This window comes from Stegostoma tigrinum, chromosome 9 (genome assembly GCF_030684315.1).
Source record: "Stegostoma tigrinum isolate sSteTig4 chromosome 9, sSteTig4.hap1, whole genome shotgun sequence".
NCBI lineage: Eukaryota > Metazoa > Chordata > Chondrichthyes > Orectolobiformes > Stegostomatidae > Stegostoma > Stegostoma tigrinum.
Window position 1 is genome coordinate 15,921,242 of NC_081362.1, and position 25,044 is coordinate 15,946,285.

The 25,044-nt window shown below is 47.8% G+C and overlaps 1 protein-coding gene across 10 annotated transcripts in view; it reads left to right on the forward strand.

Annotated features, from left to right (window-relative positions):
- syne1b (spectrin repeat containing, nuclear envelope 1b) overlaps positions 1–25,044 on the forward strand; it is a 504,959-nt gene that overhangs the window by 138,298 nt on the left and 341,617 nt on the right. For all 10 annotated transcript variants that reach the window (XM_059648367.1, XM_059648370.1, XM_059648364.1 and 7 more), the window contains 9 exons: positions 1,725–1,898; positions 1,984–2,142; positions 5,480–5,644; positions 8,469–8,603; positions 10,852–11,010; positions 16,308–16,525; positions 19,093–19,201; positions 21,111–21,275; positions 22,736–22,903. In XM_059648367.1, coding sequence (XP_059504350.1) covers positions 1,725–1,898; positions 1,984–2,142; positions 5,480–5,644; positions 8,469–8,603; positions 10,852–11,010; positions 16,308–16,525; positions 19,093–19,201; positions 21,111–21,275; positions 22,736–22,903 — 1,452 coding nt within the window. The remainder of the gene's footprint in view (positions 1–1,724; positions 1,899–1,983; positions 2,143–5,479; positions 5,645–8,468; positions 8,604–10,851; positions 11,011–16,307; positions 16,526–19,092; positions 19,202–21,110; positions 21,276–22,735; positions 22,904–25,044) is intronic.

Consider the following 25,044-nt stretch of genomic DNA (forward strand, 5'->3'; position numbering starts at 1 on the left):
CTCTCCCTCAGTACTGACCCCCTGACAGTGCAGCTCTCCCTCAGTACTGACCCCCTGACAGTGCAGTGCTCCCTCAGTATTGACCCTCTGACAGTGCAGCTCTCCCACAGTGCTGACCCTCTGACAGTGCAGCGCTCCCTCAGTACTGACCCTCTGACAGTGCAGCTCTCCCACAGTACTGACCCTCTGACAGTGCAGCTCTCCCTCAGTACTGACCCTCTGACAGTGCAGCTCTCCCTGAGTACTGACCCTCTGACAGTGCAGCTCTCCCTCAATACTGACCCCCTGACAGTGCAGCGCTCCCTGAGTACTGACCCCCTGACAGTGCAGCTCTCCCTCAGTACTGACCCTCTGACAGTGCAGCTCTCCCTCAGTACTGACCCCCTGACAGTGCAGCGCTCCCTGAGTACTGACCCCCTGACAGTGCAGCTCTCCCTCAGTACTGACCCTCTGACAGTGCAGCTCTCCCACAGTGCTGACCGCCCGACAGTGCAGCTCTCCCTCAGTATTGACCCTCTGACAGTGCAGCGCTCCCTCAGTACTGACCCTCTGACAGTGCAGCTCTCCCTCAGTACTGACCCTCTGACAGTGCAGCTCTCCCACAGTGCTGACCCTCTGACAGTGCAGCACTCCCACAGTACTGACCCTCTGACAGTGCAGCTCTCCCTCAGCACTGACCCTCTGACAGTGCAGCTCTCCCTCAGTACTGACCCTCTGACAGTGCAGCGCTCCCTCAGTACTGACCCTCTGACAGTGCAGCGCTCCCTCAGTACTGACCCTCTGACAGTGCAGCGCTCCCTCAGTACTGACCCTCTGACAGTGCAGCTCTCCCTCAGTACTGACCCTCTGACAGTGCAGCTCTCCCTCAGTACTGACCCTCTGACAGTGCAGCGCTCCCTCAGCACTGACCCTCTGACAGTGCAGCTCTCCCACAGTGCTGACCCTCTGACAGTGCAGCTCTCCCACAGTACTGACCCTCCGACAGTGCAGCGCTCCCTGAGTACTGACCCTCTGACAGTGCAGTGCTCCCTCAGCACTGACCCTCTGATAGTGCAGCTCTCCCTCAGTACTGACCCTCTGACAGTGCAGCTCTCCCTCAGTACTGACCCTCTGACAGTGCAGCTCTCCCTCAGTACTGACCCCCTGACAGTGCAGCGCTCCCTGAGTACTGACCCTCTGACAGTGCAGCTCTCCCTCAGTACTGACCCTCTGACAGTGCAGCGCTCCCTCAGTACTGACCCTCTGACAGTGCAGCGCTCCCTCAGTACTGACCCCCTGACAGTGCAGCGCTCCCTGAGTACTGACCCTCTGACAGTGCAGCGCTCCCTCAGTACTGACCCTCTGACAGTGCAGCTCTCCCACAGTGCTGACCCTCTGACAGTGCAGCGCTCCCTCAGTACTGACCCTCTGACAGTGCAGCGCTCCCTCAGTACTGACCCTCTGACAGTGCAGCGCTCCCTCAGTACTGACCCTCCGACAGTGCAGCGCTCCCTCAGTACTGACCCTCTGACAGTGCGGTGCTTCTTCAGTACTGACCCTCTGACAGTACAGCACTCCCTTAGTGTTTAAAAGTCTAGATCAAACTTTTTAGAGCCAAGTGTTCAAAATGCCTTTGCCAAAATGAATGTTCAGAAAGCTATTTGAAGTTGAGTAGTCCCACTCAGTGTACATTTTACAGTCTGGTGTTTCTGCTCAGTTCTTGTCTAGCCTTCTTTGTTGTGTAGGTACGAGAACGCTGTCAGTGTTTGCTGCTGGAAGCTCAGCAGTTGCTGAACCCTCTGGAAGAGCTGGAGAAAGAGATCACAGCTTTCTTTGAATCGTTGAATCATGCCAATCAGATCACCTCCCCCGGGGAAGCGGAGGGCCAGTCTGTGGCCAGTTTCAAGCCGAGACACCAGGTTTGTGCCAACTCCGCTACTGAGTTGCAGAATTCTGATGGTGGTGTCTTGGAACTAACACTCTTGTTCCTTTTCCCAAATGCAGGAATTGGCAAGCTGTGAAGAGAATTGCAAGCAAGCAGTGACAGCAGCAGAGAGGAACATGCAGGCAGTTCAGAGCCTGCTGAGTGACAGCAAAGTCCTCAGGCACCTGGATCTCTCCATTCTCCAGAAGAAACTGCTCCAGATTCAGTCAGCATTCCAGGTGGTTCTCCGCTACTGTGACCCTAACCAGTCTTTGTATCTTCTAACCCAAACCCTAACCCTCGAAGACAGAGGAGAAAGTGTTTACTCACTGTTACTCACTATGAAAGGGAACTCCTGCAATATTACAATCAAAGAATTGTGCACATTGACAATTCAGAGACCATTTGTTCCGTTGTCTCATGTCAGCTTTGTTCAAGCAGGCAAACTATTTCCACTGCCCCAATCCCTCCCCATAGTCCTGTATCAGTCTAAAACCATTCCCACTCCTCCAATCCCACCCCATAGCAATGTATCCATCTGAAACCATTCCCACTGCTGTTATCCCTCCCCATAGCCCTATGTTAATCTAAAACTATTACCACTGCCCTAATCCCTCCCCATAGCCCTGTATCAATCTGAAACCATTCCCACTGCCCCGATTCCTCCCCATAGCCCTGTATCAATCTGAAACTAATCCCACTGTCCTAATCCCTCCCCATAGCCCTGTATCCATCTGAAACCATTCCCACTGCTCTCATCCCTCCCCATAGCCCTATATTAATCTAAAACTATTACCACTGCCCTAAATTCCTCCCCATAGCCCTGTATCAATCTAATACTAATCCCACTGTCCCAGTTCCCCCCCATACCCTGTATCAATCTGAAACCATTCCTATTGCTCCAATCCCTCCCCATTGCCCTGTATTAGTAAAACTAATCCCACTGTTCTAATCTCTCCCCACAGCCCTGTATTAATCTAAAACCATTCCCACTGCCTCAATCTCTGGTCATAGCCCTGGATAAATCTAAAACTAATCCCACTGCTCTCATCCCTCCCCATAGCCCTGTATCAATCTACAGCCATTCCCCTTTTTGTAATCTCTCCCCACAGCTTGGTATCCACTGCCCTTATCCCTCTCCACAGCCCTGTATCCGTCTGAAACCATTCCCACTGCCCCAATCCCTCCCCATAGCAATGTATCCATCTGAAACCATTCCCACTGCCCCGATCCCTCCCCATAGCCCTGTATCAATCTGAAACCATTCCCACTGCCGTGATCCCTCCCCGTAGCCCTGTATCAATCTGAAACCATTCCCACTGCCCCGATCCCTCCCCATAGCCCTGTATCAATCTGAAACCATTCCCACTGCCCCGATCCCTCCCCATAGCCCTGTATCAATCTGAAACCATTCCCATTGCCCTGATCCCTCCCCATAGCCCTGTATCAATCCAAAACTATTCCCACTGCCCCAATTTATTTCCAAATCTTTGTATCCATTTAAAAGTAAGCCCTCTTCCGTGTGTTTTCACCATTGTCTTGTCTCTTTCTCTCCCACAGTATTTCCCACATTTTCCCCAATGGATGCAGTAGTCTTTCCCTCAAATGCTCCCAGTAGCAAGCTATATTGTGCACCAGTAATCTTCAGTGTTGAAATGATCCCTAGCCTCTCTGTTTATTTTTAGTGGCCGTTTTAAATTGATTAATTTTAGTTACTAATGCTTCACCAGCAGTAATGATCAAACGTACGCCATCTAGAGAATTGAAATGGCAAGGCTGAAATGAACTGTGCAGGTAACCCGATCACCAGATAGACTGGATCTCATTCCAGGGACACTGCTTCCAGGCTGGGATGAGACATTATGGCTTATGAAATGGTTGTGCTACTTGATGTACCTCATATGACAAGTTCCACCCCGAACAAAATGCATTCCTGCCCATGTAAGGTTCATAATATAAGTCAGATATTTTATCAATTAACATTTATTTCTGTCACTGAGCTTTGTCCACTGAGAATGATAATAAGATATTGAGTGTGGAATTTATAATGTTCCATATTTAAATGACTACTTTGCAGGAAGTTTTATTTTGTTATTAAGCCTATTATTTCTAATGAACCTGCTCAGAAATGTTATTGTACACCTCTGGAGCAAGTGAGACTTGAAGCCAGGTCTCCTGGTTTAGGACTAGGGATTACTGCTGCACCACGAGAGATTCCTGGTTGAAAGCTTTACGCACAGAGGACTTAATTTGTGTCATCTGGTCTCACAGACACAAAGGGAAAGTGGAATTCTTATCCATATAGTAAAACCCATCACAGAGGTGAACCCAATTGCCAACAAACAGTAAAGGTAGATGCTGTAAATGTAGTGTAAGATTCCATGAATTGTACAGAAATTACAGTACAAGTCAGGCCTGCCTGTGGTCAACGTTGTTAGTTATCCTTCACAGGAGCACTATGATAATCCCACTTTCTCATCCACATGGTCCTCATTTCCTTCCCTCGCTTATCCAACTTAAATAGCCACGTGACCCCTGGCTCAGTCAAGGATTCCCACAAGCCTCTGTGTAGGTTCAGCTGAGAGACGCTGAGAGGAGGAATTTGTGAAACTCAGAAAAATGCTTGGCATAGTTTCGGCAGTTTGGCAGGTTGTGACACAGTAAGGTGGAAGAAAGTATGTTGAAATTCAGTTTGAGTGTGAAGGGGAACAGATCAGAACAGAGGGTGCCAAGGGGAATGGGCACAAAGTGGGAACATGGTATTGAGATGGAGGATTAGCCATGAGCTGGCTCGAAGGGCCGAATGGTCAACTCCATCTCCTTGTTTTGATGTTTCCATGTTTCAAATGTCATACAGAAAGGCATTAATGTAGCAAAGTGGAAATGTAAAACATCACCAGAATCTTCACATGAGCATCATCAATAAAATTTTGACACAGAATCGGAGGAAATAGACTTGGAGCTGACCAAAAGCTTGTCCAAAGAGTTAGTTTTAAAGGAAGGAAGAGAATTAGATAGTTGCAGATGAGTATTCAGCCGTATATTATAAATCAAGTTCCCCTCTATCCCTCTGGTGGGTGTGTAAGCTCCCTGGAATTATTAGAAAGAGAGCAATTATATCCCCATTTATCTGTCAACCAATACAAACGTTGCATTTCATTAATGTTTAGAATGAGAGAGATTGTATTATTTAGAGCCTTTTACAAGCTCAGAACATCCCAAAGCTTCCCAGGTAAAGGTTTGCAGGGAGATGTTTAAGATCCGATGACTATTGACAGTGAGTTGGGCACCTCTCCCAACATCCTGGCCAATAGTTTTCTCTCAACCCGTACCTGAAACAGAAAATCATTCTGATGAAAGTGACCATCATGATGCTGTTTGTGGGATCCTGCTATACCCAGATTGGCTGCTACGTATCCCACAATCCAACACTTCAGAAGCAGTCCACTGGCTGTCAAGCACTTTGCAACAGCCTGCAGTGGCGAAAGGTCGGGGGCGGGGCGCGGTAGTTGGCAGGGTAGTGCAAGTTCTGTTTCTTTTTATGAGCCTGCATCTTGCACACTTGTTATCTGGCAGGACCTGGTGAAGCAGGGAGCAGAATGGCGGACACGTGTGGAAACAAACAGTAACCTGCTGAAGCGATTCGAAGACTGCAGGAAGGAGCTGGAGATGGTCCTGCAGTCGGCCCAGACAGCCATGCTGGAAGAGGGGAACCCCAATCAGCTGTTGGCAAGGCACACGGTGAGAACTGGGAGCCTCTGATGAGGCCGAGCCGTAAACAGACATCTCTGCCACTATGCTGTCCAATCCAGAACCTGATGGCGAGTGGTGGGGAGCTCGAACGCTTGGAAGCTGGAGAGCATTGTGGGACTGAGTTTAGGAGTTGGGACATCATGTTGAGGTTGTACAGGATGTTGGTGAGGTCGCTTCTGGAGCATTGTGTGCAGTTCTGGTCGCCCTGTTACAGGAAGGGTTTTATTAAACTGCACAGGGTTCAGGAGAGATTTACCAGAATGTTGCCAGGAGTAGAGGGTTTGACTTACAGGGAGAGACTGGATAGACTGGGACTTTTTTCACTGGAGTGTAGGAGGTTGAGAGGTGACCTTTTAGAGGTTTATAAAATCATGAGGGGTATAGAAAAGTTGCATGGCAGGTGTCTTTTCCCTAGAGTGGGGGTTTCAAGACCAAGGGGCATCTTTTTAAGGTGAGAGGAGAAAGGTTTATAAAGGACATGAGGGACAAAGTTTTTACACAGAGAGTGGTTTGCATGTGGAATGAACCACCAGTGGAAGTGGTGGGTCCCAGTATAATTACGGTGTACCAAAGACATTCGGATAAGTACATGAATGAGAAATGTTTGGAGGGATATGGGCCAAATGCAGGCAGGTGGGACTAGTTTAGTTTGGGATTATGGCCGGACTGGCTGGACCAAAGGGTCTGTTTCCATGCTGTATGATCCTGTGATTGATCATGACTGGACCATTGATTTGATATTTGATAAAATATCAAATTACCCTTTCTTGTTCTGGCTAATGTTGCCTGATTGATGAGTGTTACAAGCCCTTTTCTGCTCATATTGCAGATTTTTAGCATGCACGTGTTTTGCCTTCTAGAACAGGGGTGTGTTCTCCGACAGGGATTTCCCTGCATGCCACACCTGAACCTTGCATATGTGCGACCTGTGACATTTGGTCCAATAATACTTTGGGTTCTTGGGCAGTTTATCTGTGTATGCTGTCAGTGGAAGAGAAACCATGTGGAGACATTCCAGAATAGAGAATTTACCAACAAAGCAGATTTACCCTTATGATCCTGTTCAGTGTGGTGCTACGTGGACTCTGTATGGCAGGTTCATCACAGATATTAATTACTAGAGAGATAGTATCAATAACCAAAGAGTATTTTAAACTCTGGTTAGTAACAGAGCTAGTGATAATACTCCCTGATCATAACAGCTGGTCAGTATGCTAGTGGAGGGAGTTGGTTAGCTCAGTTGGCTGGACAGCTGGTTTTATGCCAACAGTGTGTGGTCAATTCCTACACCTGCTGAGATTACCATGAAGTACTGACTTTCTCAATCTGTGTCCTTGCCGGAGGTTTGATGACCCTCAGGTTAAACCACCACCAGCCGTTTTTCACTAACGAGAGCACGGCCCTATGGTCCAGGAAAGCTACAGTGACTTTTTTGTGCCAGTCGGAACTTGTAATTAAGTAACCGTTATACAAATGCTGGTTAAGCTGGTTGTCAAAAACCACCCAGAGATAGTAAGAACGGCCGATGCTGGAGTTAGAGGTAACACAGTGTGGAGCTGGATGAACACAGCAGGCCGGGCAGCATTAGAGGAGCAGGAAAGCTGACGTTTCGGGCCAGGCCCTTCATTTCTGAAGAAGGGTCCGACCTGAAAAGTTAACTTTACTGCTCCTCCATTGCTGCCTGGCCTGCTGTGTTCCTCCAGTTTCTCACTATTATTATTGTCAAAAACCATTAACCAGATATAGATACTGAGAGCAATAACACCCCGATAAACAAATGGTAAAAAATTGACTGGTCCATAAAGCCTGCTCGCGTTTCTATTTGCTTTTTATATACACATGTATACTGTTACACAGATACATGCTGACGCATGTATACTGTTCTACATACGCACTCGTACTCATTGTTACATATTTATTCATACCCACCTACCTCTGACTTCGGCTCTTCTGTGTCTCTCTCTCTGTGTCTCAGACACATACACACACATGCATGTACATGTATGCATATACACACATAGTCCTGTTCAGACTAATTCTCACACACACACACACACACACACACACACACACACACACACTATTCAGTCATGCACAGCGGCACACTGTTGCTCTGTCACACTAGTCACTCATTCACTCAGACACAAACTTTGTTTGTCTGTTGTTCTTATTCTCTTTCTCACACTCTCTCTTTTTTTCTCTCTGCCTTCCACTGTTTAATTTTTAAGCCTCACCCTGCTGTGTGGAATGCTGAGAGGAATCTGTCCTGGCTGAAACTATCAACCCTATCCATCCTAACACAGCCAAAATCAAAAATACAAACTGCTGGAGAATCTCAGCAGGTCTGACAGCAGCTGTGGAGCGAAAACAGGAGTTAACATTCTGATTCCAGTGACCCTTTGTCAGAACTCACAACAGAACCTATCCAGGGTTGCTGGGGCCAGTTTGTAGGTGGTCCCCACTGCGTTACATGTCCTGGCGGTGATCAGTTTACTTAGCACAGATCTGGGATGGAATTTGTTCCCTGGGAAAAACCACTGTACCACTGAGGAAGAGCTATTAAAATTTAAAAAAATGTTTGCAGAATACGTGACAGCTTTTGTTGTCCATTCCTAATTGCCCTTGACTTTCTTGACCTGCTGTAGCCCATTTGATCCAGCTTATGTTCTATTCTGCTGAACTAAATCTACTCTGCTAACTAATTGAGAACTAAGATAGAGTATGCAATTGCTAGTAAGTGGATTTATGCTGCTGAGACATGGATTAATTGGAGATGGTTAATCTTATTCATGGTTCAATTGCTTCCTCCCAGGATTTCTTCGGACAGTTAGATCAGAGAACATTGAATGCTTTTCTGAAGGCCTGTGATGAGCTGACTGACATCCTCCCTGAGCAGGAACAGCAAGGCCTCCAGGAGACTGTCCGCAATCTGCACAAACAGTGGAAGGTAATTGCCGGAGAAACCTGGGAATGCTGTGGCACGGGGCACAGGAACCACTAGCTCATTCAGACCCCACTCGGGCCTCCATCACCTTCCAATTAGACCATGGCTGACTCACCAAGAGTTCAGGAACTAGTAACATATTCTCTTACCTTGCGTATTCTTAACAATCCAAAACTGAGCTTTGTCCAGAACGAAACACTGTGTTCCGGATCGAATCTGACCAGGGATATATGCCAGATGGTTGCTTATTCTGAAACATCCCTTCACACCTTTTTGTCTTCTGGCCCCTCAAAATAAAGACTGACATTTGACTATGCTTTTATTTATAGATTCCCTACAGTGTGGAAGCAGGCCATTTGGCCCATTAAGCCCAACTGACCCTCCAAAGAGCATCCCATCTACACCCCCTACCCTGTCCCTGTAACCCTACAATTCCCATCGTTAATCCGTCCAGCCTACACACCCCTGGACACTACGGGCAAGTTAGCGTGGCCAGTCCACTGAACATGCACACCTTTGGACTGTGGGAGGAAACTGGAGTACCCGGAGGAAATGCATGCAGACACAGGGAGAATGTGCAAACTCCACACAGACAGTCACCCGAGGGTGGGATCAAACCCGGGTCCCTGTCGCTGTGAGGTAGCAGTGCTAACCCCTGAGCCACCGTGCTGTTCTATTTTGTCCCTGTTTCTTCAGAGCAAACATGATAATAATGTCGGGGGCATGAGGTTAGTGAATGCAGTCTAAAGGGCTTTTTTTATTGTACTTAAATGAGCCCTGAGTTTCAGTCCCTGTGTCCTTATGTTTATCGATACAATGTACAGCAAGGCTGACCGTCATCATCAATGTAGAACAACATGGGCCAAGCTAGAGTCCCTCAGTTCTCAGATCATGAGATCTTGGGCTAGATTTTCATCTTGGAGTTGGGAATTGGGAATTGTCAGGGAAAGGGGGGAAGAAGAGGTCATAATTCTCGAAATCATGATCCTACTGCCTGATAGATAGTGGTTATCCACTTCAGCATCGGCTAGAGTCATTTGGCCCACTTTGCTTTTGTTCGAGCATCAGCCTGGTAGTGGATCAGAGTGTGAGGCCTCCTAACCATCATTAATAGCTTGTCCCCTCTCGACTTCATCCATGTCCACGATATAAATGAGCTAAATTAATCAGACAGTATGCCATAATATACTTACAAAACATAATCCTTTTAATGCTTCATTATTCTACCAATAGAACTGAGCCTGTAGGCTCTATCAGAATCCATTTGTTGGTCTGGAATTCAGGAAAGCATTCATAACAATATTCCATTGATAAACTTGGTCAACAAAACATCCAGAGGTGAATACATTAAAACTTCTGAAGTCAGTCAGAAATTTAGCCATCTGTTCGAACTTTGGAATAGCCAAACAGATGGCTGAGCATAAAGTCAAAGAAAAGATGAACAAAAAGCCTATAGTTCACATAGTCAGGTCTTAATTTCAATATTGTACAATGCAGAGTAGTACTTTATCTAATGAAATGATGAATTCTAATATATCTGGAGTCTTTTTCTATTGTCACAATTCTGTTTGATTTAATGGTCACTTACCTTTTCAAAACAAAGCCCTTATTACATAGTATTTCAACATGACTCATGACATTTGCACAAAAACAAAGTTTCTGGAAAAGCTCAGCAGGTCTGGCAGCCTCTGTGAAGAAAAATTTCGAATTAACGTTTGGGGTCTGGTGAACCTTCCTCAGTTCTGAGTTCACCCTGGCTTTTTTCTTCACAGATGCTGCCGGACCTGCTGAGCTTTTCCAGCAACATTGTATGTGGTCCTGATTTACAGCATCCGCAGTTCTTCCGGTCTTTATTTTACATGAAATTGGCGACACCTTTTGAACTTGACTCTCAAATGCTTCCCAACTCTAATCATGGTTCACCGCATCTCCAGTCGAATGTAGAGCCTCGCGTTCAAAAGCTACCCCTCTCTGTGGTATTAGGGACAATCTGAAACACCCACTGCCAGCATGGAACTTGCAAGACTGTGATGGCAGATATAGCCTCATATCTGCTCCCCACGCTGATCAGAATTGCTGACAGTGTGAATGGGGGTGGGAACCCCAGGAGTGGATTCCGCTGACATTTTTACAGCCAGCCTGACGTGACTCAAACCCATGGTGAGATGGGAAGGTTTGGCCTCTGTGCTCATCAACAGACAGATCCAAGCCTTGGCTTTTAACTTATTTGATGCTGCTTGGGTTATTTCAGGACCTTCAGGCCGAAGCACCCTACCATTTGCTCCGCCTCCAGATTGAAGCAGCCAGAAACAAGCTGGTGGACACGATAGAGGAATGTAAGATGGAACTAGCTCGGGAGAACAAGCTCCTAATTAGCACCGACAGTGAAGAGCTAATTGTACAGCACAAGGTAAGCACCATGCAGCGTCTCTCAATGACTTTTCTCTGGACAGGGCTTGATGAACAACGGAGCAGCCTCCTTCTGTCGTGTTCTTTCGTGGAATGTGAGCGATTTTCTTTAATCCTTCTAGATCCTTCTATGTAACACGAAGACCAGAATTGAGATCTAACCGAGGATCTGTATAAACGTTACATAAAGTATACTGGGAGACCTTCCAATCCAGTTGTCCACGTAGGTTTCACCCCGGAAGTAGATCTGCTGCCCGGTGGCACGGGTGGCTCAGGGGTTAGCACTGCTGCCTCACAACACCAGGGACCACCCTTGGGTGCTTGTCTTTGTGTGACCTGTTTGTGTGTGTGTGTGTGTGTGTGTGTATGTATGTGTGTGTGTGTGTGTGTGTGTGTGTGTGTGTGTGTGTGTGTGTGTGTGTGTTTAGGTTTTCTCTGGGTGCTCCAGTTACCTCCTACAGTCCAAAGATGTGCAGGCTAGTTGGATTGGCCATGAAAAATTACCCATATGTGCAGGCTAGGAAAAGCCGTGTGGAATGTAGGGATAGGGTGGAGTGCCCTTTGGAGTGTTGATACAGACTCAGTGGGCCAAAAGGCCTCTTTCTGCATTGTAGGGACTCCATTACTCTGTCTGTAGAAATGAGGTTCAGTACTTCGTTCATGCATTTATGACCTCGTTAGCCTTCATATCTACGTTGGATAATTTGTGAATTAGGATACCTTGGATATCTCTGCTCTTGCACCCCACTTAGACTCATTCTTCCTACAGACTTTGTGATTCCTGTTAACTTCCAATCAAAATGCACCATTTTGTCCTGATAAATTAGCTTGCCATTTTAAGCGCCAAGTTATGTTGGTTAAATGCTTTCATTTTGCATGATGTTACAGATGAATTTTGTACCTATTTTTGAAACACAGCTTACTGCTGGGAGTACAGCAGGCCCAGCAGCATCTCAGGAGCACAAAAGCTGACGTTTTGGGCCTAGACCCTCTCAGGCAACCAGCTTGTAACTGATGTCCATTTCAAGCCCACCGACTCCCACAGCTACCTAGAATACACCTCCTCCCACACACCCTCCTGCAAAAATTCCACCCCCTATTCCCAATTCCTCCGCCTCCGCCGCATCTGCTCCCACGATGAGGCATTCCACTCCCGCACATCCCAGATGTCCAAGTTCTTCAAGGACCGCAACTTTCCTCCCACAGTTATCGAGAACGCCCTTGACCGCGTTTCCCGCATTTCCCGCAACACATCCCTCACACCCCGCCCCCGCCACAACCACACAAAGAGGATCCCCCTCGTTCTCATACACCACCCCACCAACCTCCGGATACAACGCATCATCCTCCGACACTTCTGCCATCTGCAATCCAACCCCACCACCCAAGACATTTTTCCATCCCCACCCCTGTCTGCTTTCCGGAGAGACCACCCTCTCGGTGATTCCCTTGTTCGCACCACACTGCCCTCCAACTCCACCACACCCGGCACCTTCCCCCGCAACCGCAGGAAATGCTACACTTGCCCCCACACCTCCTCCCTCACCCCTATCCCAGGCCCCAAGATGACATTCCACATTAAGCAGAGGTTCACCTGCACATCTGCCAATGTGGTATACTGCATCCACTGTACCCGGTGTGGCATCCTCTACATTGGGGAAACCAAGCGGAGGCTTGGGGACCGCTTTGCAGAACACTTCTGCTCGGTTCGCACCTCCCAGTCGCAAACCATTTCCACTCGCCCTCCCATTCTTTAGATGACATGTCCATCATAGGCCTCCTGCACTGCCACAATGATGCCACCCGAAGGTTGCAGTAACAGCAACTCATATTCCGCTTGGGAACCCTGCAGCCCAATGGTATCAATGTGGACTTCACCAGCTTCAAAATCTCCCCTTCCCCCACCGCATCCCAAAACCAGCCCAGTTCGTCCCCTCCCCCCACTGCATCACACAACCAGCCCAGCTCTTCCCCTCCACCCACTGCACCCCATAACCAGTCCAACCTGTCTCTGCCTCCCTAACCTGTTCTTCCTCTCACCCATGCCTTCCTCCCACCCCAAGCCGCACCTCCGTCTCCTACCTACCAACCTCATCCCACCTCCTTGACCTGTCCGTCTTCCCTGGACTGACCTATCCCCTCCCTACCTCCCCACCTATACTCTCCTCTCCACCTTCGGTCCGCTTCCCCCTCTTTCCCTATTTATTCCAGAACTCTCACCCCATCCCCCTCTCTGATGAAGGGTCTAGGCCCGAAACGTCAGCTTTTGTGCTCCTGAGATGCTGCTTGGCCTGCTGTGTTCATCCAGCCTCACATTTCATTATCTTGAATTCTCCAGCATCTGCAGTTCCCATTATTACTGCTGGGAGTGTTGAATTTGCCCGAATCACATGGCCTCCAGCTGTGACACCGTCAGGTTATGTGGGTATAGCAGCTGGTTTCTTTGGGGAGTGTTGAGAACCTTGTGCAAACTCAGTTATGGACACCATGGCCATCCTCTCTGGTTTTAACCAGACGGTTCAGCATCCTGTATTTTCATTCTGAATTGAGTCCCTGCCCATTTTGACTTTGCGCTCCTGACTCTCAAACATTGTAGAACATCATAGAACCCTACAGTGTGCAAGCAGGCCATTCAGCCCAACTAGTCCACACCACCCACTGAAGAACGTCCCACTGAGACCCCTAATTTTCTGTGTCTAACCCACCTAGCCTAAACATCCCTGGGCACCATAACATGGCAAATCCACCCTAACCTGCACATCTTTGGACTGTGGGAGGAAACTGGAGCACCTGGAGGGAACCCACACAGACACAGGGATGCAAACGCTACACAGACAGTCGCCTGAGGCTGGAATCGAACCCAAGTCCCTGGTGGTGTGAGGCAGCAGTGCTAACCACTGAGCCACCTATGCCACTGAGCAGCTGATCTACTTCCGGGTTGGGACTCATGTGGATAACTGGATTGGAAGGTCTCCGGTTTCCTCCCACCGTCCAATGATGTGCAAGTTAGGGTGGAATGGCCGTGGGAAATGGGCCCAGAGTGTGCAGGCTAGCTGGGTTAGGCTTGGGAAATGCAGGGTTACAAGATAGGGTCTGGATGGGATGTCCTTTGGAGGATTGGTGTTGACTTGTGGGGCCAAATGGCCTGCTTCCACATAGTAGGAATTCTCTGGTACACTCCTTTTATTTTGTTTATCCAGTACAATTGTCCAATACCTTGCTCTGAGGCTTCTCCAACCCCATTTTTAACCCAGTGCATGGTGTGGCTTCCCAACTTCCCACCTGGGTCTCATCATATCAGTCAGTGTCAGTCACTATCACTCCACCCAAACTCATTTGGTCCCCCTTCCCGGATTATACATCAGGTGTCAAATCCCAGATTGGGGGAGTGTAATCGGGTTTGACATCCCGGATCAGGGGAGGGGGTGGTAATTGGGTGTGAGATCCCTGATTGGAGGGGCTAATTGGGTTTGAGATCCCAGATTGAGGGCTAATTGGGTTTGAGATTCCAGATTGGGGGTTAATCGGGTTTGAGATCCTGGATTGGGTGGTAATCGGGTTTGAGATTTTGTATTGGGGGATAATTGGGTTTGAGATCCTGGATTGGGGGGTAATCAGGTGCGAGATTCCAGATTGGAGGGTAATCGGGTGTGAGATTCCAGATTGAGGGGTAATCGGGTTTGAGATCCCTGATTGAGGGTTTAATTGGGTTTGAGATCCCAGGTTGGGGGGTAATCAGGTGAGAGATTTCAGATTAGGGGTTAATCGGGTTTCAGATCCCGGAATGTGGGAGTAATTGGGTTTGAAATCCTGGATTGAGGGGTAATCAGGTTTGAGATCCTGGACAGGGGGATAATTGGGTTTGAGATCCTGGATTGGGGGGTAATCGGGTTTGAGATTTTGTATTGGGGGATAATTGGGTTTGAGATCCTGGATTGGGGGGTAATCAGGTGCGAGATTCCAGATTGGAGGGTAATCGGGTGTGAGATTCCAGATTGAGGGGTAATCGGGTTTGAGATCCCTGATTGAGGGTTTAATTGGGTTTGAGATCCCAGGTTGCGGGGTAATCAGGTGTGAGTTTTCAGATTAGGGGTTAATCGGGTTTCAGATCCTGGAATGTGGGAGTAATTGGGTTTGAAATCCTGGATTGACGGGTAATCAGGTTTGAGATCCTGGACAGGGGGGTAATTGGGTTTGAGATCCTGGATTGAGGGAGAATCGGGTTTGAGATCCCGGAATGGGTGGTAATTGGGTCTGAGATCCTGGTTTGGGTCGTAATTAGGTTTGAGATCCTGGATTGAGGGGTAATCGGGTTTGAGATCCTGGATTGCAGGGGTAATTGAGTTTGAGATCCCAGATTGGGGGGTTACTTGGGTTTGAGATCCTGGATTGAGGGATAATCGAATTTGAGATCCTGGATTTGGAGGGGTAATTGGGTTTCAGATCCCAGATTGGGGGGGTAATTGTGTTTCAGATCCCAGATTGGGGGGTAATTGTGTTTCAGATCACGGATTGGGGGGTAATCGGATTTGAGATCCTAGATTGCGGGGTTAATTGGGTTTGAGATCCCAGATTGGGGGGTATTCGGGTTTGAGATCCTGGATTGAGGGATAATCGAATTTGAGATCCTGGATTTGGAGGGGTAATTGGGTTTCAGATCCCAGATTGGGGGGTAATTGTGTTTCAGATCACGGATTGGGGGGTAATCGGGTTTGAGATCCTAGATTGCGGGGTTAATTGGGTTTGAGATCCCAGATTGGGGGGTATTCGGGTTTGAGATCCTGGATTGAGGGATAATCGAATTTGAGATCCTGGATTTGGAGGGGTAATTGGGTTTCAGATCCCAGATTGGGGGGGTAATTGTGTTTCAGATCCCAGATTGGGGGGTAATTGTGTTTCAGATCCTGGATTTAGAGGGGTAACTGGGTTTCAGATCCCAGATTGGGGGGTAATTGTGTTTCAGATCCCAGATTGGGGGGTAATTGGGTGGGGGTTACTCGGGTTTGAGATCCCAGATTGAGGGGTAATCGAATTTGAGATCCTGTATTTGGAGCGGTAATTGGGTTTCAGATCCCAGATTGGGGGGTAATTGGGTTTCAGATCCCAGATTGTGGGGTAATTGTGTTTCAGATCCCGGATTGGGGGGGTGGTAATCGGGTTTGAGATCCTGGATTGGGGGGTAATTGGGTTTGAGATCCCGGATTGGGCGGTAATCGGGTTTGAAGATCTCTCCAGGATCCCATTTAGCCTCTTACCAAACCGACGAATCCGGTCTACCAATAATTGATTCCTTTCCAGGAGTTTTTCTCGGACAAAGGGAAGTTCGAGTGGTGCAGGAAGCGGGGCAAAGTGATCGGCGACCTCTGCCAGAAACTGCCGGAAACTCGGAAGTATGAAGGGATCCGGACAAAGCATGAAATGGACAAAAAGACGCTGAGAGAATTGCAAGGACTTATCGATGCCACCTACCAGAAAATATTGGATCAGCCAGACAAATGGAAGGAGTACAGGGCGAGGTAACGGTGATGAACAACACATGTTTATCTACAGTTTATTATCTTTCCCTCGAACTAGCACAGGAGCAGGCGACTGGGCCAAACCAGCTCATGTTGGTGCTCCAGCTTCACTTGAGCCACCTCTGAAAAGTTTGATTCGGGAAGCACAAAGTTCAGGGTCCCCCCTCGCATCCTGCGGAGCTTTGAATCATAGAATCAGACAGAAGAGGGCATTCAGCCCATCTAGTGTATACCACCAAAAAATATATTCCTGCCAGCCTGTACTAGACCCATTGACTCGAATGTTATGATACTTCAAGTGCTCATCGAAGTACTTTCTAAAAGTCATGAGGTTTCCAGCTCCAACTACTCTCCCAGGCATTGCATTCTGGATCCCCACCATCCTCTGGCAAAAAAATGTTTTTCCTCGCATCCCCTCTAAACCTCCTGCTTTTCATTTTGAAAATTATGCCCCATTGTTATTGATCCTTTGACTGAGGAAAACAGCTGCTTTCGGTACGCCCTGTCCAGGTCTTATACACCTCCATCAGGTTCCCGCCTCCCCCAGACCCGCCACCTTTCTGCCCGCCTCCCCCACCCGCTCTCAGCCGTCTGTGCTCCAAAGTGCATTCACTTCTCATGTAATCCCCGTGTGGATGTCCCCATGATTGACAGGGTGAGTTTCCAATCAGGTGGGGAGGATCGTGGAACAGGAGGAGCCTGTGAAGGTGGGAGGTGCCCAATCCCTGACCCCAAAGGTGCTGTGATCTCCTGACGGGCTGGAGCTTTGAGAATGCCGGGAAGTGGCCAGGGTTTCGTTTTATAGGATCAAACTAAAGTGGATGGGCCAGGGTTGAACTTCCTTGTCCATAAGGCCTTAGCTTTTTATGGTTTTGTTATTGTGTTTCAATCATAAACATGCCCCCAATGTCAATAATTGTAAATAATTTTCTTAATGCTAAACATACACAGGTGAAGGCAAATGATAGATTATATACCTCGAGAACAGATAACGAAAGCCTCAGGAATCATGTAGCACAGAGTAGTGTCCCTACCTCTGGGTCAGGGGACTTGGGTTGAAATCCCACCTGCTCCAGAATTGTGTGTTAACATTTCCAGACAGGTTTATTAGGAAAAGACAAAAGTAAAGGAAGTGTGCTGGGGCACTTAGGGTTGGCTCGGAAGGGAGCTGGCATTTCTGGGAAATAAACGTGGCATGAATCCAAATTGTGGCACCTGGTTTCTCACATCACAATCCTGGATGTTTTAATGTGTTAAATCTGGATGCGGGCAGGCTGGAGCCAGGATTGAGATGTCTGAAGATTGAACTCGGACCTATTGGATTGAAATGACCCCTCCCCGGGCGCAAAAGAAACCCAAGCCACTGATAATTGCTAAAAGCAATTATCAGTGGCTTGGGATGTTCCAGACCTCTGAGCGGAAGCATCCGTCCAGTGAAATGTCGGGCAGAATCCAAGTGAGCAGTGAGTTTTGGTTTTGGAAGTCACTGAACTACTCAAGCCTGATGGTAAAGGTCAGAGGTTGAAGGGATGGGAAAGGTCGCTGTAGGTGGCTGTCTCTGGCTTTGGAATGTTTCAGGGTAACAAGAGGATTTGGAGACATCTGGCTTGAGATGCTCACAGTAGGCCTGATAATTGTTGGATCACTGATTAAATTGTTTATAAAGTCTGATGAGGTCAAGTACAACATTGGGACTGGAAACCGTGAGGAAACTCATAAGGAATGAGGTGGAAGAACATTGGGATTATGGTCGGCATGGAATGGTTGGACTGAAGGGTGCGTTTCCACGCTGCCTGACTCGAAGTGCATGTTGACCAGCTGGTTGCCTGGGATCAGGATGTGATGTTCAGGAAGGAAAGATGACCAGAAGAAGCTGCATTCCATGTGACCTTGGTCAGGGAATGCCATTGTGGAGTTTTACTCTTCCCACCCAGTGAGAGAGTTGGCGGGAATGCGGATTTGAAGTTGCAGTCAGCTCAGCCTCAATCTTATTGAAGAAGGGCTGAATGCCCTCCTCCTGCTCCTTCTTGGTGCACTTCTCTGGGTTTGGAGTATCGCTCTGTGGGGTAACGGGAGAACGATGCCCAAAGGATGGTGTGGAGGAACCAGGAAAGGGGCTACCTTTGCTGTAGGCTGGGGTCTGAGGGACAGTGAGGCTTTGTGTCTTGGCAAAGTCAAAGCTGTGTACTCACTGGAGACTTAATGTGAACGTGAGGGTTAAGGGACTATGTGGAGAATTTTGAGGAATTCAGGAGCGGATGGAAAGACCAAGCGTGAGGAGATACTTGGGATAGAGGTATGGAAGGGGAAATGATGAAACAATTTCAGGCAGGAGACGTTGGAATGATTTTGAAACCCTGCAGCTCTCGAGGAGTCTATTTGACCTACCGTACCTGCGGTGGCTCTTCGACTGGGACTGTGTACTCAAGCACCGTTCCTTTCCATGCCGTTTTCCTCGACCATTCATCCAATGCTGTTGCAAATCAGATGAATCAGGCTGTGTTCCAAGAAGTACTTGACATGTTAAACGTCCGTGTGTGAACACATTCCCTCTCATTCTTTGGTAGATATTCTGAACAATCAAAATGGCTTGTGACAAAGAACAAACAGCTGGCAGAGATTCGGAATGCAGCCTCCAATACCAGAAAGTACAGAGAGTTGAAATCGGTTCTGGAGGTTTGTACATCTTATATAATAATACGCATATTGTTTTCTTCCAGAGCAGGTAGGATGTGTATAACGTTGGGTGCAGGGCCTGCGGAGGAGGAAGTATCATTCAACCTCTTCACTTGTTCCTGAGCTATGGCCATCGCTGGCTAGGCTACAATTTATTACCCTTCTCTAAAAGTCTGAACTACAAAATCACAGATAAACTATGCAGGGTGTCTATAGAAGTTTCTGTAGAAGTTTCTGTAGACACCCTGCATTGTTTGTCTGTGATTTGTAGATCAGACTTTTAGGGAACTGTAATAATGCAGGGTGTCAGCTGGGAGGTATCCATCTGCTAATAGACAGATGATATAAAGAAAATCTACAAGTGTTTTAACAGTTAATAGGTCAGGGGGAATTCTGTGATCCTTGAATGGAGTTTTGTTGAGAACGCATTAGCCTGTTGTACCCTGCCTTGGAAGGTGCTTCCCACTGGGAGTGCTTTAGTTATCTTGTAAGTCTCTCAGTAGTAGCGTTCTTGTCTCTACACTTTGTAGATTTAAGTCATTTGAGCTCATGATCTGTTCAGCACCGGAAAAAACAGTAAGGCCTGTTCTCGAATACTGTGCCCAGTTCTGCTCTCCCTGTTCTGGTCGCCCTGCTATAGGAAGGATATTATTGAGCCGGAGAGGGTTCAGGAAAGATTTACCACGATCCTGTCGGGAGCGATTGAGTGATAAGGAAAAGGTGATTAGGCTGGGACTTTTTTCACTGGAGTGTAGGAGGTTGAGGGGTGACCTTACTGAGATTTTTACGTTCACGAGAGGAATACATAAGGTGAATGGTAGGTGTCTTTTCCCTAGGGTGGGGGATTTCGAGACTAAGGGGCATGCTTTCAAGGTGTGAGGAGAAAGCACGAGGGGCAGCTTCTTTGACATGAGGGTGGTTGGTGTGTAGAGTGAACTTCCAGAGAAAGTGGTGGATGTGGGTACAGTTACACTGTTTAAAAGACATTAGGATAAAGTACATGAATACGAAATATTTGGAGGGATGTAGGCCAAATGCAGGCAGGTGGGACTAGTTTGGTTTGGAATTATGGCAGATACACTCTGATTGGGCTGAAGGCACTGTTTCTGTGCAACGGCTCTATGACCTGGACAAATGTAGTGCCTTTACTGGAATGGGGCACTTTGCAGAACAGTATCAGGCAAAACTGAGCACCTAACCACGTACAGAGATGTGAGGATTGCTGGTCAGAATCTTGGCCCAAGAGGTAAGTATTAAGGAGCATCTTGAAGGAGGAAGGAGAAAGAGAGATTGAGAGAGTGAGGACAATGCATTCCAGAAGAAACCCTTTTCAGAGGAAAAGGATGGGCCTGTATCCACTGGAGTATACAAGAATGAATGGTGATTTGTAGCAGTCATTATCATTCCCTTTGTGGGAGAGACTAAAGCTTGGTGACACTGCTTATAAATTAAGGATTCCCGATGAAAGATAGATACGAGGGGGAATGTTCTTTCTCAGTGTGTAGTGATTCTGAACTGCCTTCCCCAGAGAGTGATGGAGGAAGGGGGTCATTGTGTATCTTTAAGGCTTAATTATTCAGCAAGTTAATCGACAGAGAGTATCAGGAAGGCAGAGTTGAAACCGAAATCAGATCAGCCATTGTCTGTCAAACGGCAGAAAGGATTGAGGAGCCGCTTTCCATAAATTTGTGTTTTTGGTCATGTTCTTCTAGACTGAGGGAGCTGAAGGTACAGGTGTCAGTAATGAAGAGAACAACACTGGCAAACCTCAAGAATTACGGGAGTGCAGAGAGCTTTGAGAGATGTAGGGCTGGAATGAAGTTACGCAGATCAGCGGGTTACAGAGGCCATGGAGAGAATGGGAAATGTGGATGATGAGCCGGAATACATTGTTACCTTTTGCATTTAGGGAATTAAGGAAGAAGCAAGCCGCGAGGAACCAAACATTTTGTGGTTGAGATCCAGACTTGCTGCTCTCAGGGCAATCTCTTCAGAGAGTGAAGCCAAGCGGCAAGATGAGGAGCTGTCCAAGCTCACAGCTGAATTCAACAGGCTCCTGACCCAAGTGGACGAGGTAGGAGAACGATCTGAGACTAGTGACATGACATCGATGTGGCCTCAGGTTATTTTTTGCCGCTCGACGCATTTTGCGTGTCTGTACTTTCTTACTTGGCGCCATTAACAAATTTGGATGTACCATTCTGCCGTGCCTCCCTCAAACCACTATTCTTTACAGTGAAAAGCTGTCACATATTTCCTGTTTCCAAACCATTTTACAAGTTCACAAACAAGATTTCCTGAAGGCATTTGGCATAGAACCACAATATGTGCCTAATATAAGCTCATGGCATAGATATTAGCATAGAACCATCAGTGCGGAAAGAGGCTGTTTAGCCCATCAATTCTGCACTGACCCTCTAAGTATGACCCCATCTGAACCCAGCCCCCATCCTATAAGCCTGCATTTCCCCATGGCTAATCCACCCAACCTGTACATCTTTTTGGACTGGAGCACCCAGAGGAAACCCGCGCAGACACGGGGAGAATGTGCAGACTCCATACAGACAGCGTCCCGAGGCTGGATTCAAACCTGAACCCCTGGCGGTGCGAGCTACTGAGCCATTGTGCTGCTGCTCCCGATGGTGAATGAAAAGTTGAACAGAAAATATCCAGATTTCACGTTCATCTGGATGCAACAACCCATCTCAACACTGAGCACGAAGATTAATGTCTTTTCACCTTAATCACAGCTGCGCAATGGTGGAGAAGACAGTGAGCTATAAACTGAGCCCTCAGCACCCGGATAGATAACTCAATCATATCCAGTATACACAAAATTCCATTAATTCCATCGCTGCGTCAAATCCTTCAGCTCCGTATCGCACACAGAGATGGCACAGTATCCTGTGAGAAAGGTCACTGTGTTTCTTCATTACGGGGATTTCCTCAAAATGTTGTACCTGCCTCAATGGAATATGGAGGAAGTGCTCTGACTCAACCTGAAAATAGTAGGTTTATGAACATACAAAACAGGATGGTGAGCCTGTGAAATTCTCTGCTACAGGAGATGGCTGAGGCCAATACATGGAAAAATTTCAGGAAGGTATTGATCAGCCATGGGAAATGCAGGCTTGCAGGGATAGGATAGGCGGCTGGGTGTGAGTGGGATGCTCTTTTTAGGGTTGGTGTGGACACGATGGACTGAATGGCCTGCTTCCACACTGTAGGGATTCTGTTGACATTTTCATTTGAAAAGCCCCACTTTCAATAATGTGGCCGTTACCTTCAAAAAAGGCGCGAATTGTAACAAAACGAGAGGGGCTTGCAAATATACCATTCGCGTGACCAATTAAAAAAAATCTATCTTCTTCAAAAGGCTGCTTCATTTTTAAAATATGTTTAAAATATGGCAGCATCTGAACTCAGCAAGGCAGTTTGGTTTTACATTTCATGCAACATCACATGCACACAGGAGACCACTTGGCTCACTTGTATCTTGCGCTACTCTAACTTGATCACCATTTCCCCACTTAGTGTGATAAGCTGCTATCCAGTGTTGGAGAATACATTCAGCTCAGAGATGAGGTCAGGAGCATCCTGAAGCAAGTCACCGACTCCCAGCAGGAACTGCAGGCAGAAGGGGAGCGAATACTGGATTCCAAGAATCTTCAAGAAGCACAAGACCTCCACCTGCGTTACCAGGTACAGAGTCCATCTGCACAAAGAGATGTCTGGAAATTTTGCTGGCAGAACTCACTGGGGGAGGGGGTAGCGTGCTGGAGGGCACTGTTGTCATCTCAAAAGTTGATGATTTCAAAATAAATACAGTAGTAGCCCTCCTCTTATAGGAAGGATATTATTAAACTGGAGACGTTTCAGAAAAGATTTAGCAGGATGTTGCCAGGAATAGAGGATTGAGGTCTAATAATCAGGTGGAAAGGCTGGGACTTTTTCACTGGAGAATGGGAGCGTGGATGAGGTGCAGTTACAACGTTCAAAAGACATTTAGATAAGTACATAGAACATAGAACAGTGCAGCACATTTCAGGCCCTTCAGCCCACAATGTTGTGCTGACCTATTATCCTACTCTAAGATCAAACTACCCAGCATGCCTTACATTTTACTATCATCCATGTGCCCATCCAAGAGTCGCTTAAATGTCCATAATGTATCATGCTCCCCTACCACTGCTGCCAGCATGTTCCATGCACCCACCACTCTCTGTGCAAAGAAAGTACATCAGTAAGAAATGTTTGGAGGGATATGGGACAAGCGGAGGCAGGTGGAACTAAACTAGTTTGGGATTATGGTCAGCATGGACTGTTTGGACCAAAGGGTCTGTTTCTGAGTTTAATGATGCCATGACTATGTCTCTATGACTCAGTACTGTCCCTTCAACGGTGCAGCACTCCCTCAGTACTGACCTTTCAAAAGACCAACACTGTCACAGTACAAATGCCGTGACAGTGTGGCATACGCTCTGCACTATTCCATAAATAGTGCAGCGCTCCCCTAATGCTGACCCTGTGACAGTACAGCGCTTCCTTAACACTGACCCTGTGACAGTACAACGCTTCCTTAACATTGACCCTGTGACAGTGCGGCGCTCCCTTAACACTGACCCTCCGACACTGCAGCGCTCCCCTAATGCTGACCCTGTGACAGTGCGGCGCTCCCTTAACACTGACCCTGTGACAGTACAACGCTCCCTTAATGCTGACCCTGTGACAGTGCAGTGCTCCCTTAATGCTGACCCTGTGACAGTACAACGCTCCCTTAATGCTGACCCTGTGACAGTGCGGCGCTCCCTTAACACTGACCCTGTGACAGTACAACGCTCCCTTAATGCTGACCCTGTGACAGTGCAGTGCTCCCTTAATGCTGACCCTGTGACAGTACAACGCTCCCTTAATGCTGACCCTGTGACAGTGCGGCGCTCCCTTAACACTGACCCTGTGACAGTACAACGCTCCCTTAATGCTGACCCTGTGACAGTGCAGCGCTCCCTTAATGCTGACCCTGTGACAGTGCAGTGCTCCCTTAATGCTGACCCTGTGACAGTGCAGTGCTCCCTTAATGCTGACCCTGTGACAGTGCAGCGCTCCCTTAATGCTGACCCTGTGACAGTACAACGCTCCCTTAATGCTGACCCTGTGACAGTACAACGCTCCCTTAATGCTGACCCTGTGACAGTGCAGTGCTCCCTTAATGCTGACCCTGTGACAGTGCAGTGCTCCCTTAATGCTGACCCTGTGACAGTACAACGCTCCCTTAATGCTGACCCTGTGACAGTGCAGTGCTCCCTTAATGCTGACCCTGTGACAGTACAACGCTCCCTTAATGCTGACCCTGTGACAGTACAACGCTCCCTTAATGCTGACCCTGTGACAGTACAACGCTCCCTTAATGCTGACCCTGTGACAGTGCAGTGCTCCCTTAATGCTGACCCTGTGACAGTGCAGCGCTCCCTTAATGCTGACCCTGTGACAGTGCAACGCTCCCTTAATGCTGACCCTGTGACAGTGCAACGCTCCCTTAATGCTGACCCTGTGACAGTGCAGCGCTCCCTTAATGCTGACCCTGTGACAGTGCAACGCTCCCTTAACACTGACCCTGTGACAGTGCAACGCTCCCTTAATGCTGACCCTGTGACAGTGCAGTGCTCCCTTAATGCTGACCCTGTGACAGTGCAGTGCTCCCTTAATGCTGACCCTGTGACAGTACAACGCTCCCTTAATGCTGACCCTGTGACAGTGCAGTGCTCCCTTAATGCTGACCCTGTGACAGTACAACGCTCCCTTAATGCTGACCCTGTGACAGTGCAGTGCTCCCTTAATGCTGA